This window comes from Mycteria americana, chromosome 17 (assembly GCF_035582795.1).
Source record: "Mycteria americana isolate JAX WOST 10 ecotype Jacksonville Zoo and Gardens chromosome 17, USCA_MyAme_1.0, whole genome shotgun sequence".
Taxonomy (NCBI): domain Eukaryota; kingdom Metazoa; phylum Chordata; class Aves; order Ciconiiformes; family Ciconiidae; genus Mycteria; species Mycteria americana.
The window spans coordinates 8,552,897-8,567,249 of record NC_134381.1 but is presented as its reverse complement, the minus strand read 5'-3'; the positions used below and the strand labels follow the sequence as shown (position 1 = coordinate 8,567,249).

Sequence of the window (14,353 nt, the reverse complement as noted above, 5' to 3'; positions counted from 1 at the left end):
GGCGACTGGGCCCCGTCCCGCCATGGCGGCCCTGAGGGCCCCGCCATCGGCAAAGCGCCCGGGTCCGGGCCACGACCTCAGCGCGACTGCCGGCCTGCCACCTGCCGAGCAGCTGTATGGCCCCGTGTGTCCCTGCCAGAGCATGGCCACCCGCATCGGTGCTTTGGCCACCTCCATTCAAGAAACCAACAAAAAATCAGTATCTGCCAGTCTTTAACCAAAAGAACCAGACACAGGACACGGGAATTTGAGAAAAGCATAATCTGCTTTATTTTTTTTATTTTTTTTTATTTAAATAAGGAGAATTCTTTCATATGGAAAGAGCTAATACAATCACATATTTGAAAGGAGAAACAATAGGTACTGAAACAAGGAAAAAGGGCAATAAAGAGTGTGCCGCAACTGGCCTGGTGATTCCGTGATTCGAGTTCCGGTCCAAGTAAAAGTTTCCAAAAAATATAAACAGGTTGCACGTTACACAATTATCCATCGTCTGCCCTTTCAAATATCTGGTCTACATGAAAAGACAAAGAGAGGAAAGGCCAAAAAAAATTTACTATACAGGTCATGAGGTTAAAAGCGTTAAAGGAGTACAATATCCCCTTGAGAAACAGCAAATGCAATTTATGCAGAACCAGAGGAAGGATTCCAGCTAAGGACAACGCCTCGAGACATGCTAAAGGGCGAGCGCCTCACTGCTGCTTCTGTGATTCCCAGGGGAACGGTCGAGGTGGTGGCTGCAGACATCTTGAGGAGCCGGGATGAGCCACTGAACCCAAAGGGGTGTCTGTGGCCACTAGGAAAAAATCAGGTGGTCTTTGGATTAAAACAAACAATGAAAACCCCGCAGTTGGACTGCTGCTGTCTCTTCACAGCCAGCAGTTCCACTGCTTCGGCAAAATGCACCTTTTCTGTCGATGGGCCACAACTAAGTATCCTGATGCCTGTTGTAAATTAATTCTTACTCACAAATGCATCTTTCTTACAAGGAAACTGGGCTGCTGTACATCAAAAATAACCCGCACTACAAGGAATTAACCTGTGCTTAACCAGTCAGAAGCAAAACAGAAGGTTAACAAAACGCAACAGAACAAGATCTTGGCATGCAGTGGTGCTCACTTGAAAGTGAATATAGTAGCCTGCCAAAAGGTGAGACGTAGCAAAAATGCTAGGCTCATTTTTTAATATCTATCTATAATACACAGGAACCACAGGGCAGCTTGTAGCTTTGCAGCATTCTTGCAAGGAAACTGTTAAATGGAGTGCCTCTGCATGAACACAAACACGTATGGAGTTCAACGGGCTGCAAACGCATTCAGAGTTACTGACCACTGTACAGCTGCCACATGGCAGAGCCAGGAGCGCATTATGGAAGATCAACAATAATACCGGTTTCACTGGTGACTGTGCTGCTTCCACTTGTCATTTAAAAATATACTGGAGCACTTTTTTTTTTTTTTCTTTCTTCCCTAACCTCAAATTTTTATTTTTTTTTTAAATTAAGAGCTAAAAGCAGGCTGAACTGGAGAGGAAAGCAGCACTGAATGCAGCTGCTAGGCCATGAATCACTGCGTATAAAAGAACCGGTTACACACATGCTTCAGACCTTCAGCTGAACGAAAAGCAGCAAAGTCAGCCTCTGAATATTTCTGCTTCACCCATTGTTGCTAAAAATATGTATTCCACCTCTCCCTCCCACTGTACCTTTCCTAGCAGAAGGAGCCAGCAATTTGGTATCTGATTTCCAGTCAAAGCAAAAGCAACTCACAAAGGAATAAATCATTAGGGCCCGACCCTTCAACAGGGGAGGCAGCAACCAGAATTATCCCCCTATAAACCATATCCATGTTCTATACATCTCTGTTTTCCTCTTCCCCAAGCTGAATTTGTATCAGCATACCAGCACCCTTGGCATTTCTGCACCTTGAGGATCACAGACTTTCCTTTTGACTCAAGAGCACCAAACACTGCACTAACCTTGTACTAGCTTTAAACAAACAAACAAAAATATATGCCAGAGAAGAAGGATATTGCACCTTAGAAATCTGGGCTCTAAAAACTGCTTTCCATCACACAAAACTCCATTAAGTGAAAGAGAGTCTTGCCAACTGCAGCTGACAGTCACGCAAAGGTGAGGAATGGAATGAAGCTCACATGCATTTCTTGGCCTTTCCTGCACAGAATAATTCAGACATAATATATAAATAGAGCAGTGAAACAATTACTTTTTCACCTAGACCTACAACATCAAATACGTATAAATAAATTCTAGTGTTTTATTCTGTTGGGGGAAGGAATGGAGGGGTTAAAAGAGAAAGAAGGGTGACCTTTTTGAACAGGAAGTACTGTAGTTCTGATGGCATTTACACCAGAGGGACTGCAATAACTTGTATCTAGCAATAACCCAGTTTCTCCAACACATTTGACCATTTTCAAGTCATATAGGTGGGAGGAAAGAGGTTAGTGTCTTTGTAAAGCTTAAGTAGTATGTCTAGGGTAGGACAGAGATGAGAAGAGGGGGGTTCAGATAAGTCTCTTTAGCCATTACAGTTAGATTCTGGGCTGTTATTAGCTAGGGCCAGCTGGGCAGAAGGATAAGAAAAAAAAAGGAAAAAACAGACAATTCTGTTGTTTGTGATATTCCAAGGAAGAAAATAGAAAGAGGGGTGGGATGACTTACTGGTGGAGCAATCTTTGGAAAATGTTGGGAGCAGGACTAGCAGATGAGGATGCAGGTCTGGGAGATGTCTGAAGGCTGGGGAAATATTTGTCGCTAAATCTCAAACCCTGTAATTTAAGGAGGATGCTAGAGAGATGCTGGCACACTCTGCTCTGAAGTTAAAAATCCATAAAACAAGGAAAAAAAGAAAGCTTTTATTTTTCTTAAAGTACCATCCTATCCCTTTCCCTTTGGGTTCTCTGCATGGTCAATGGGGACACCTGTGGAGAGGGGACATTACTATGCCTAAGTTAGTTTAGGTTTCTAAGCTCTTTAAAGCTACTGTATAAAATTCTTATTTATACCTAGCTTAAAACTTCAAATGCGTCCCTAGAAAGTTATGAAGGATCTTTCCCAGAAAGGGGGGGAAAAAAAAGCAAACAAAGAAACAAGAACACCTTTCAGATCCCTTCCCAAATACATTCTTTGTTCAAAGTATCTTTGGAACCACCAACAAATGACTTGCTGCCACCTAGCAGAGGCAGACGGCACAGCCAGTTAGCAAGCTATCATCTCCTGCAAAAATGAAGTTTTCTTTCCCTCACTTCAGAGTGACCAGCTACTTTACATTTTGAAAGAGCTAAACAACACAAACCAAGTTAGCTGAAAGCAGTTGAGTTTACTTAAGACTACTGTCAGCTGAAGGACTCCAAGCACTTTGTAAGAACTTGTAAGTCCATCCTAAAATCTACACACGCACACACACACGTACATAAACCAAAACCAAACAACCAAAGAAATAAAACCCAACCCCCTCCCACTGGAACCTTCCTTTCATAGATCATCAAATATTGGTAAGAAAGGATAAGGTGATGACACTGTATACACACTATATGCAACCGCATCAAAAGTAAAGAACCCTTTGCTGTTCATCTGGGGAAGGAGAGTAAAAGGATGATTCCAAACTGCCTCTGTAACCATGCGCTTCCAACACAAAAAAGGAGGTTCCAAGTGTGCTAAAATGGCTGCCTTGCAGAGGGGCTCCCTTACCAATGTGTTTCTATGCAAATTTTACAGAAGGCCATGAGTTAGAGGAACAGAAAGCAAGACCTAGGGAAAAGGGAGAAGAGCAAAGCTTAGGAGAGCAGCCCCGAGGGATGAACATAATACAGAACAAGTCTCAGGAGACATGAAGAATTAGAGCAGCCAAGGTAGGGAGCATAAGAGAGCATCGCAACTACAAAAAGTAGTCCATACAGGCCCGTTGGCTCTAGCCAACTCTTCTGACCCATGTGTGGTGAGATTTTTCTCAACAGGTTTTACATTTCGTAAATCTATGATTTTCATTTTGTTGTGTGTTTGGCAGTCACTAAAAAATCCCAAACCCACCAAAAAAAAAAAAAACCCCAACCAAAACAAACCAAAAACCACAATGAACCTAGATCCAGATGAGCTTGCAACAGAAATTTGGTGGATTTTTTTCCTTAAAACAAAAACGCCACATTGTTGTGCACAAGGCACCACAAAGCTACAATTAAAGTGGTGCAAGTTTCAAGATTAACGCATTGATCTACTATATACCTTTAGTACACATTTACTTCTAACGCAAGCACTGCTTCTAGCTTAAAACAAAAATACCGAAAAATTAATGAATGCCATAACTGTCCTGTTTTTTGGTGGTTTTTTTTTTTTTTAATCAAATAATTTGAAAGGCTAAACCATCTGGGGAAAATATACCCAAACAAATTCAATTTAGAAGAGTCATGATTCTCAACATAGCACAGAACCATATATAAAACTAAGCAGAATTTTGTCAGAACGTAATTTTAGCTGAAGGGAATTCTTTTCTGGAAAGAATGAGGAAAGCAGAAAGAAGGGGGGAGGAAATGAGAGAACATATAAAAGTTCTGCTATAAACAAAGATATAGCTTTTTTGTAAAAACCTCAGCTGCCTTTAAAATGAAAAACCTCAAACTAACCCCTCTCCCCCAGTTGCCACTCTGCTGAGACAGAAGTAGGGAAGGAGAAGGATGGGCTTTGCCAAGTGAGCAATCACAGCTACCTGTGGATGGGGCATGGGGGGAAGAAAATAAAATAAAAAAATGGCTCGAGCCACTTAAAAGTCACATGGTTGGTTTGTTTTAAAGCAAGCAGGTCAATGTCATATCCACTGTTTCAAACTGCTGTGTCGGGAGAGGGGCTTGGATGATATCGCTGTAGTCAGTCAATGTGGGGCAGGGAGTAGATCTGGTGAGATTTTCAGGAGACCCAGTGGGGTCCAGTCTAAGCTGCAGTGCCTCCCAGGCAGCAGGACCAGCTGGGCATCGGAGGTGCTCCTAGGCCTTGCTTTCCTCCACTTTGACTGCCTGAGGTTTGATCGCTCCTGTGCGCACTGGCTTCATCTGGTTTGTGGAAGCTGTTTCTTGCAGCTTTACTGCTCCCAGGTTGGCTTTATTTTCATCCACCCGCTGCTTTGCCTTTTGACATACAAAAACAAAGCATTAGCTAGCACAGGGACCTCTAGGCAGATACAAAAAACAAACTGTGACCATCATTCATGCAAGACACCAAATCTGCTCAAAAAAATCAGGTATTTCTTCTATACTGTCACATTTTGCTGTCCTAAAACACCTCACACATGAGGATCTCCAAGTGTCTTACATGTCTGGCAATGCAAATAGCCCATAAAAACTCAACAAAACCCAACATGGACACTGTAAAACAGGTTATCTCTCCTGACTTTCAAATCACACAGCATTACTCTTGGACGCAGTATAACACCCACCCACCCAGCAGGGAAAACAACAGCTCCCACACATAGCTTCAGTACACCGGCCTTTCTGCCACTCCTCTTAAGTCCAAGGCACAAACAGTATAGAGGAGCAGATACTGTTGGATCAAACAAAGTACTGATGTACACTACCTGTTGTACATAGTGTCCTTGCACAGAGCCCATACTAACTGCTGGTCCAGACGGCTTCCCGCTTGGGCTGGCAGAGCTAGGCCTGGAAATCGAAGAGTCGACAATATTCATGGAGTAAATTCTACAATGGAATGAGAACCTTATTCACATGTGAAAGAAAAAAAAAAAGACAGCAGAAAACAGCAGTAGACAGGGCACGATCTGTGCTGTGCAGATCAGTGAGCTCCCCAGCCCAAAAGACAACAGATGGATTGGTTAGCAGAAAAAAAATGAAGTAGCTGCATGTCCCAAAAGGCTCAATGACCTGAAGGTTTGGTATGTCTAGACATTAGCACCTCTCATCTTGAGAGGACCATGCTGGAAATGAAAACGTTTATTCAATGATCCTCAAATTTTCCACCTTAACAAGGAACACGCAAAAGCACACACAAATTCCAATTTCTCCTGCAGACTTAGTAAACAAATAACTTCATGCACTTCCCACAAGCACAAAGGGCCAAGTCAGATATACAATGGCCCACACCCAAAAATGAAAGCCATGATCATGCATTTTGATACAAGTATTTGGACTAGAGTAAGCACATTCTACACACAAAAACCCAAGTGAATCTTGTACAGGGACAATGCATGCACCATGTCACTGCAAATGGGGAACACTACTTCTTCCCCATTCTGACTACAGAGGCTAAGTCCTGTAAACATTTTACCTGTACGTATGTGGTGATGGTACAGATGCTCCAGAGGACATATTCTGTTTACCGTCAGAGAAATGAAACCCTTTCATTTCCATTTGGGAGGACTACAGAGAAAAATGAGAGAGAGAGACTATCATCTTTGCATTCACACAAATCACTCATTACTTCATATAAACACTTAAGCCAAATCTTTGCCCTTCTACCCATTGTGCCCATTAAAAGAAGAAACATTTTTCAGGTGAAGAAAGTGAGGCTTGTAAGTGAAATCATCTGCTTGTATTAAACCAACAAGCCAGCAGCACAAGCAAACACAGAACCTGGAAGTTAACTGCTGTGCTCTCTCTCCCCTATAATAGACAAACTTATGATACGAATCCATCAAACCAGACATGACATTAATATACCTACTCAAATGGACAAGCTTCACAACAGTGTGAAATATCTGGGCAGTATTCCAACTGTGTCTGGAGTTCACCACCCCTCAAGCACTCTGGGGAAACCTGTGTAAACATGTAATAAAACTGGAGACTCCAAACTGGATCAAGGCAGGATGTGGCTCCCTGGAAACAGAATGATGACCAGCAGCAAAACCTGAAAAACTGCTGGCCTGAGCTTTGGAGATGAGGGGAAAAGGGCTCCTTCAATTTAACACCAATCCTTGGCTTTGATATTTAAGGATCCCAAACAAGCCAGTCTCCCCTTTAACAAGCAAGATCAAGGGGTGAAACTTCAATGCAGGAGGGGTTAATGAATGCCAAGATGAGCACGCAGGAGTTAATCCTTACCTCCCTGCTGGTAGCAAGAACAGAAGGCTGGGATCCAGGAGGGAGGATTCTTCGGGGAGCTCCTACAGGCAGGTTTTGCCCCTGAGGGAGCTGGATGGACTGTGGTAGAATCAGGGGCTGCTGGCCAGAGCCGTAGCGGGGCAGAGGAAGCTGGGAGCCAGGCACAGGCATAGTTAGCTGTGTGATAAGGACATGTAGTTACTTAATGGAGGTAACAGTCTTGTGTTTGACACAGTGTCTCCTAATACCCTGAAAGCACAGCGTTGCTAAAAGGAAGCTCACAAACAGTGCAGTCTGGCACAGAAGAAACGCAAATCAATGGAACAGAGGGACTAACACACTGAAATGCATGTTCTGGTAGTGTTGCCAACACCCTGTCAACTGGGCTTTTAACATGGCATCGATTTAACATAACTGCACTCAGACACAGGGCTTTCCTCCTTGCCTAGAGCCTTCATCCAGTTCTTCAGTCTTCCTCGCGGTTGCTGCATGAGTGTTTTCTCTTGATACGATGGCAATGTCAGACAGCTCGGCGTCAGGAGTTTTGTTTGCAGCCTTGATGCTCAAACCAGAAAGTCTGCTACACTTTCATGCCAAAGCATTTTGGGGACTGGACCTCTAGAGAAAGTGACGGTGACCTCAGCTCTATGTTCTGCAGTGAGCTGCAAACTGATGATGGTAATAATTAAGAGTAATTTTTAAAAAATTACTCAAGAGCCTCCTGTTCCCTCCGATTCATCCGGCAGTTCTCACAATGGCTGGATTTGGAAGGTTCTGTGACAACACTTTGTAATAAATAAATAAATAAATTCTAAGGCTGGCAAAAGAGACCAAGTTACTACTTACGATGGATAAAGCATTTCTTCAAATATTTAGTTTGCCAGTATTCTCTGTATTTTCCCCAGCTAAGTTACTTTCAGGATTAACTGTGACTTTCAGTCACAACATAAAAATCCCTCTTTAAACAAAAAATAAACCTTAACATGTTGCACAAAATAAATGTACAATGAGTTTAATAAAAGTATCAAACTTCTCCACAGAATCAGAACACGTGTCCACAAATACAGCTATGTTCACAGTAGGATTCAATGTCTTTATCGGAACCATGCTTTACAAAAACTTTTTCATACAATGAAATTCTTGTTAAGATGCTGTCAAACAGATCAGCAGAAGTTGTAAATAAGACCTGGATAACAAATGAATTGAGAAGATAGATGAGCTTTTAATAAAAGGTCCTAGTTACCCTGGAAACTGAGTTAAATTTGGAGACAATTGGGATTTAGCTCTCAGAAGAGGTACGTTTAGGACAACTATTGCATCATGGCCTCCTATGCATGAAGCACTGCAAGGCTTGATCTGCATGAAATGTCTATATTGAGAGGGAGGACTTCCAAGTTACAAAATGACATCTCAGCAGGGACAGAGAAGTAATTAGCAAGAATCTCATTAAATAAGGTGCTACATGTTTGAAACAATGGTTCACAGAACAGTCTCTTGGGGAAATCTTTCACCTCTTTACAAAAAGAGCTTAGTTCACACAAAAACATGACTCGGCACAAATACTAGTTTCAACCCAGTCTCAGAAAGAAGCGGCTGTGAAAAAGCCTGTACAAGGGAGTGGCTTGCAAGCCCTGCTCCTAACCTGTGTAAGCTGAGAGTCCATCATCTGGGAAGCTCCTATACCAGCCGCCTGGTTTATCTGGCCTTCATAAACCAGCGTCTGGCTTCCATTCATGGGCTGATAGGGGGACCCAGACTGGGTTTTCACCACCTCCAAGGGCTGCATGCCTGGGAAGGCAGAATACGGAGGCTTCAGAGCAGTACCTCCTGTCAGGACCATGGTGCTGGGTTGAGACAGACTGGGGTGCATATACACCTGAGACCTGGAGAAGAAAAATATGCTCAAGTTATTATGCAGAAAACCTTTGGAGACTATACACACACACCGCCTGCCAAACCGTATCTGGCAAGCAGTTCTCAGACTCTACTAAATTGACAGCTTACAAATAAGCTGTGATACCACTTTCCATTTTAGTTACAGGGGTTTTTACTTCCACTTTTAAGCCCTTACAACCATGTCCTTGTGTTGCAGGAATATTCAACAGAATGACATTGTGTCCTATTCAAAGTTTATGTGTCAATATCCTGCACAATAAGCTCTGGACTAGTAAGTAGGGGAGGATCCAGGTTACCACAAGTCTGCAGCAGTTTTGCAAAGCAGAAAAGAATTAGAAGTTACAGATTCAAACAGCTCTACCAAAATAAGGGTTTTTTAAACCTCAGTGTCTAGGGTTTTGAGGCCTTGAAGGACTAGTCTGATTATTCACTCTCATCTCATGCAGGAAAGGGAGTACAGAGTATGATTCACAGAGCCAGTCCAACTCTGAAGTGGATATCTCATGCCTTCAATTCTAGTAAGCAGCTCCTGTAGCCAAGAGCTGTTGCTGTTACACTTGCGTTTGATTTCCTAATTTGAATATTACATTTTTTTCTCCAAAGTGCAGGCATTTATTCTGTTCTTGTCTTGTAGTCTGCATCTAATAAAAATAGTTATTTAATTTCGCTATGCAGGTACTCAGCTCTGATCAAGCTGTCTCTTTGTCTTCTCCCCAGTAGTAAGCCAAACAGAATAAGCTGTAAGCTCTGCACTTCTCAATAGTAAGTCTGCTTGCCAGCCCACAAATCTCTTCTTTCTACATCAAGATTTGCCTCACTATTTGAGAGGGTAGGCAGAGCAACTGAATATAATTTTCCAAGGATGATCTTTGCCATTGTCCTACAAAGAAACACGCTACAGAAAGCCTTACGTGCTCAGACATCCTTGCTCTCCACCCTGGCAACGTTACTAAGGGAAGGAAGCAGGATGGAGTATCTGATCAATGTACGTGGCCATCAAGAACATAAGAGTTCAGACCACAAGGAAATGAAAATCCAGAAGCAGTTACCTGAAGGGCTGTATGGAGCTGTACATCTCCTGGGACTGGGAAACAGGCAGACCACCCCTCAGCCCAAGCTGAGCTTGGGCCTGTAAGGATGTGTGGAGGGAAATGGGAATCTGTTGAGCAGCAGCAGCCTGCAGAAGAAATTAAGATGACCAAGAGGTACAAGAGGTGCGAGAAACTCTCCCAGGCTGTTAAAAATCCATCAGTTTGTCCGTGAGTCAATCTGCCATGACAATTACCTACACTGTGCCTTTACCCAGCCCCTGCATCATTATTCCACAGAACAGCAGCACACTGGCAGGGGAAGATACTGCATAGGCACCCAAGAGGGAAGACTGATGCCTGCAAGAGGCATTTGATGGACACATGAGGGGACCAACGTGCTCCACACACAGAACAGGCACTGACAATCCCAGCTCTCACTTGCCTGCACTCTTACCTTGAAGGGGCTATCCCCTTCCCCAACCCTATCAACACCCTATTTACTAAGGGTAGTGAAATTGCTCATCAGTATTGACTGGCTGTGGAATTTACTTCACACAGATGCCTCAGCACCTGCTTCAGCTAAACCCAGTCCAAAGGCACTAGTACAAAAAGGGAAAAAACCCTCAGTTCCCTCCCTTTGATTTCACTAACCTCTGACACCCACTGGGAAGCAGCATTCAAGGAACCTAAAGGGAGCCACATCTAAGCTCCTTTGGGCTATCAGAGAAATGAATGACTCCTCGTTCCTTAAATACCACCCTGAAGACTCCTTGAGAAACCACTAGCTAGTTGTATTTCTCCCTTACCTGTTGGTAGCTTTGCTGCTGAGGTATTGTCTGAGGAACCAAGCGGGGCTGACTTGCGAACACATGGCCATCCAGATACAGGGGTGGAATATGGTTACCTAAACATCAGAGAAGGCAGGCTGTAAATTCAAGGTACAGGGGAGATACAGGCACAGTACACTGCAGAGACCTGCAGGTCAAGACTATTTCCTACCTCTCAGCAACCAGGTCAGCAAGTCAACACAAACACAGTACCCATCCAGAAGAGCCTGTAAAGCTCCTAAGTCCACATACCAAAGCCAGCAGCCCACTTACACTAGCAGGCTTGCTGAGAATTAACCGTACCTTTTTGTAAGAGGCTAAATGTAAACCCAGGTTCCCCACCTCCACAAAAAAGTTAAGAGACACTAACAGTTCAGGAATTGGTGAACTGCACTGCAAAATATTCCTAAATGCCAGAAACCCGCTCTGCAATCATCTCATCTTTGCAGCCAGGACAGACAGAAAGAGTAAATATGGTGTTTGAGACCTCTACACAAGAGATCTAAAAGCCATATTCCCCCCAAGGGTGGCACCAATTACAAAGCACTGCACCACTCCTGTGGTTCTGTGCAGATATGAACCATGGGATTTACAAGCAAAATTAGGGTGGGTGGGGAAGGAAATCAGCTGACTTGGAACAATCTGTTTTCCAAGTGGAAGCTAGTAACAGTCACTAGAGTGGTCCACTCACTATCATTTCTGTCCAGCATATTCCACTCCATTCTTGAATTGAGGAATGAGAAGGATAGTGCATGCATGAGAGGCCCTTTGGGACCCAGGAGTCAGAGAATCCAAGTTCATATCCTTTTTCCAGACGCTCTCCCTAATTATACACACTATCTAACATGACTGAGCTTAAGCTTTCCCTCTGTAACTCAAGGATAGCAACACCTTCTCATCTCCCAGAGTTTTGCAAACTGTAAGCAAGTTATTACATACAAAGAGCAGAAGGTGCTCAGAACCTATGACTTAAATAGCAAAATGAGCAGAGGAATGGTTGATATTGATATTGGGACTGCTGAAGTCTCTCAGCCATAGGTTTCTTCACTTCCCTTCTATTCTATTGAGCACACAGTGAAGGGTAAGCAGGATCTATTGAGACATCACAGAGACTTGCCACTACACAGGGAAAGTCATCCTTGTGCTAAGTTTATATCAGTCACACTCAAGTAACATTCTCCAAAGCAGGGAGACAGTCTGTCTTGCCTGGATTGTTGTTAAGAATCTGTTAAATACCAGCCAGCCAGTTACTTTACAGGGAAGCTCTTCTCACCATGCTCTTGTCTACTAGAATCCGAAGATGATTCCTAGATATCAACCAGACAATGCAAATACTGCTGCCGCAGTTTGCAGGTACCTGGAATAGATGCAGAAGGTGCTACGGACGCCACAGGCATAGGAGGCATAGAAACTCCACCAAAAGAGCTGTAGCTGACACCATTGGAAGCTCCAACACTGGAAGGAGGCTGGATGCCTGAGCCTGCACCTCCTGGGGAGTTCTGTTCTGGTAAACTAGGAGAGTTTTCCCAAGCTTTACGAGCAGACTCCATCTATGGAAATGAAGGACAATAACTACAGACAGTTCAAATGGGGAGGACAATACTGAAGCCTAGAGTTGCTCACCTATGACCTATTAGTTCAAATTCAATCTAGCCTAGTGGAAAGCTGGCAGGTCTCAGGTCAAGGGGTTTCACACCAATTCCCAATGGGCAAGCATCCTTCACAGACACTCAATCCCCCTTGGTATTTGCTGAGCTTTTTGGGTTTGGGGCAGTGGTGGTTTTTGTTTTGGTTTACTTTGGGGTTTGTTGCTGTTGTTTGGTATTTGCTTTTTGTTTGGTTTTCTCCTTCTTTAAACCATCAGGCACCTAGGATCCCTGACCAGCCATCTCACCCAGCTACTGAAATAGTAGGAAAGTTCTGTTGCACTTGTTCTAAAATCGGTGAGGACTTCAGCATCCAGGACTGTTGAAACACACACCCTTCCACCCATGCTGAATAGCATATATGCACAACTTTTACAGAAGTTAATTAAAGATTTAGCAGTACCTAACAAAACACTCTGGGAAAGATCCCTCCATCCTCACTACTCTGACCATGGAGATACGGCATCCACACCTAGGACAAACACACATGCCAGCTTGCTTACCTTAAGAGTAAGGTCTGCAGTGGGGAAGGACATTGGGTTCAGGCCAATGCACCGCTGGAGGTGATGATCTCTTCGCAGAATGGGAATGGACTGCGTTAACCCTGCCTGAGGGGAGATTCGTAAATGGTGAATACCTCAAACTCTTACGAGAATGTCATGAGCTGACAGGCTGACAGAGCTGTCAAGGCTGTCAGAGCCTCAGCTGGCAGCTCTAGTAACTACACCTCAAAGGATTCAACCCTCAGTGGCACTGCAGGAGTTAAGTACCACATTCAACCGTGATCCATTCTGCTGTTGGAATAAATTAAGCTTTGGTGATGTGCAATGACACCCTCTATGTCGAGTTACACCAGCTTCCACTTAAGCATCAATTTGACCCAGTAACTTCAATTTGCAGAAGAGTTCCCCCTCTTGTCCCATATCTGGAACCTACCTAAATTTCAGACAAAACCTATTTCTGAAAGAGCACTTCTGAAAAGAAACACTCTTTAAGACAAACCTCCAAAAATCAAACAACCTACAAACTTGAAGACATTTCAAAGGCAGCTTTGTGAGTTTCTCACATTGCTGTCCGCAGCTGAGCTACAAGCTGGGCTTTCAGTGTGCTAGCTCTTTCACATATAATAATGAAATACCCAAATGGCTGGAATAAGCTAAGAAATCTCCAAAAGGACCTGCCTAACAAGTTACAGTTCTCTGCCTTGCTGTGGCAGATGAGACCTTCCGAGGAAGTTGGTAGACTGGACCTAAAAACGCCACTATTGGCATCATACCCATTACCAGCACTCTTTTGTGTCTCACAGGAGGAGAATGGTGATCTCAGAGATCTGCAATACCTCTTGCTTTACACAGGTCACTGAATAATGGAGTTGCTTCCTATGTCACTTCTGAGCTAGTGATGCTGATTTTATCAAGGTACCCTGAGGGCACAGATTTCCATTATAGGTTTTAGTCACATGCGCTGCCTAAGCATTAAGTTTGAAGTGAACTGCAAAGAAATATGCTTGCTCTCTTTGGAAGCATCTGAGGTTTAACTAAGGAGCACCTCTGATGAATCAATGACAGAAGAAAAAAAGAAATACTTACATTACTGGCCAAGGCGTCCTGCAATTTGGTGACAGGGTTAGCTGCAGTGCCAGAGGCAGAACCAGGTGGCAAGCTGAAGTCAGAGTCCTGAAAAACCAAAACACACAAATTCAAATCCAGGTCCAAGGGCCACCCACCATCTGCTTCTCATGGTTAATGACTTTAGCCTGAATCATGACACTAGAAACTAAAGATTGTCCTCCAGTAAGCCTTGCTGGAAGAGAACAAAAAGACACTTCTCAGCACTCAGCAGCAGGCAACCCCCAGAGACACATAAAGGCTTAGATGGCCATAATTTTGTC

General features: G+C 43.6%; 1 protein-coding gene and 1 non-coding gene across 12 annotated transcripts in view; both read right to left on the bottom strand.

Annotated features, from left to right (window-relative positions):
* Positions 1–297: 297 nt before the first annotated feature.
* PRRC2B (proline rich coiled-coil 2B) overlaps positions 298–14,353 on the bottom strand; it is a 51,913-nt gene continuing 37,857 nt past the window's right edge. For 8 of the 11 annotated variants that reach the window (XM_075519812.1, XM_075519820.1, XM_075519816.1 and 5 more), the window contains 10 exons: positions 14,052–14,138; positions 12,966–13,070; positions 12,174–12,366; positions 10,796–10,893; positions 10,008–10,135; positions 8,705–8,945; positions 7,063–7,239; positions 6,290–6,381; positions 5,583–5,703; positions 298–5,136 (listed from right to left, as the gene is read on the bottom strand). In XM_075519812.1, coding sequence (XP_075375927.1) covers positions 4,996–5,136; positions 5,583–5,703; positions 6,290–6,381; positions 7,063–7,239; positions 8,705–8,945; positions 10,008–10,135; positions 10,796–10,893; positions 12,174–12,366; positions 12,966–13,070; positions 14,052–14,138 — 1,383 coding nt within the window. In that variant the 3' untranslated portion in view covers positions 298–4,995. Of the gene's footprint in view, positions 5,137–5,582; positions 5,704–6,289; positions 6,382–7,062; positions 7,240–8,704; positions 8,946–10,007; positions 10,136–10,795; positions 10,894–12,173; positions 12,367–12,965; positions 13,071–14,051; positions 14,139–14,353 lie in introns of those variants that run through there. The other 3 variants (XM_075519817.1, XM_075519818.1, XR_012778225.1) reach the window with 2 other exon arrangements.
* On the bottom strand, positions 11,841–11,928 carry LOC142418382 (small nucleolar RNA SNORD62). Its single transcript, XR_012778270.1, has one exon. It is a non-coding gene; the product is annotated as a small nucleolar RNA SNORD62 (small nucleolar RNA).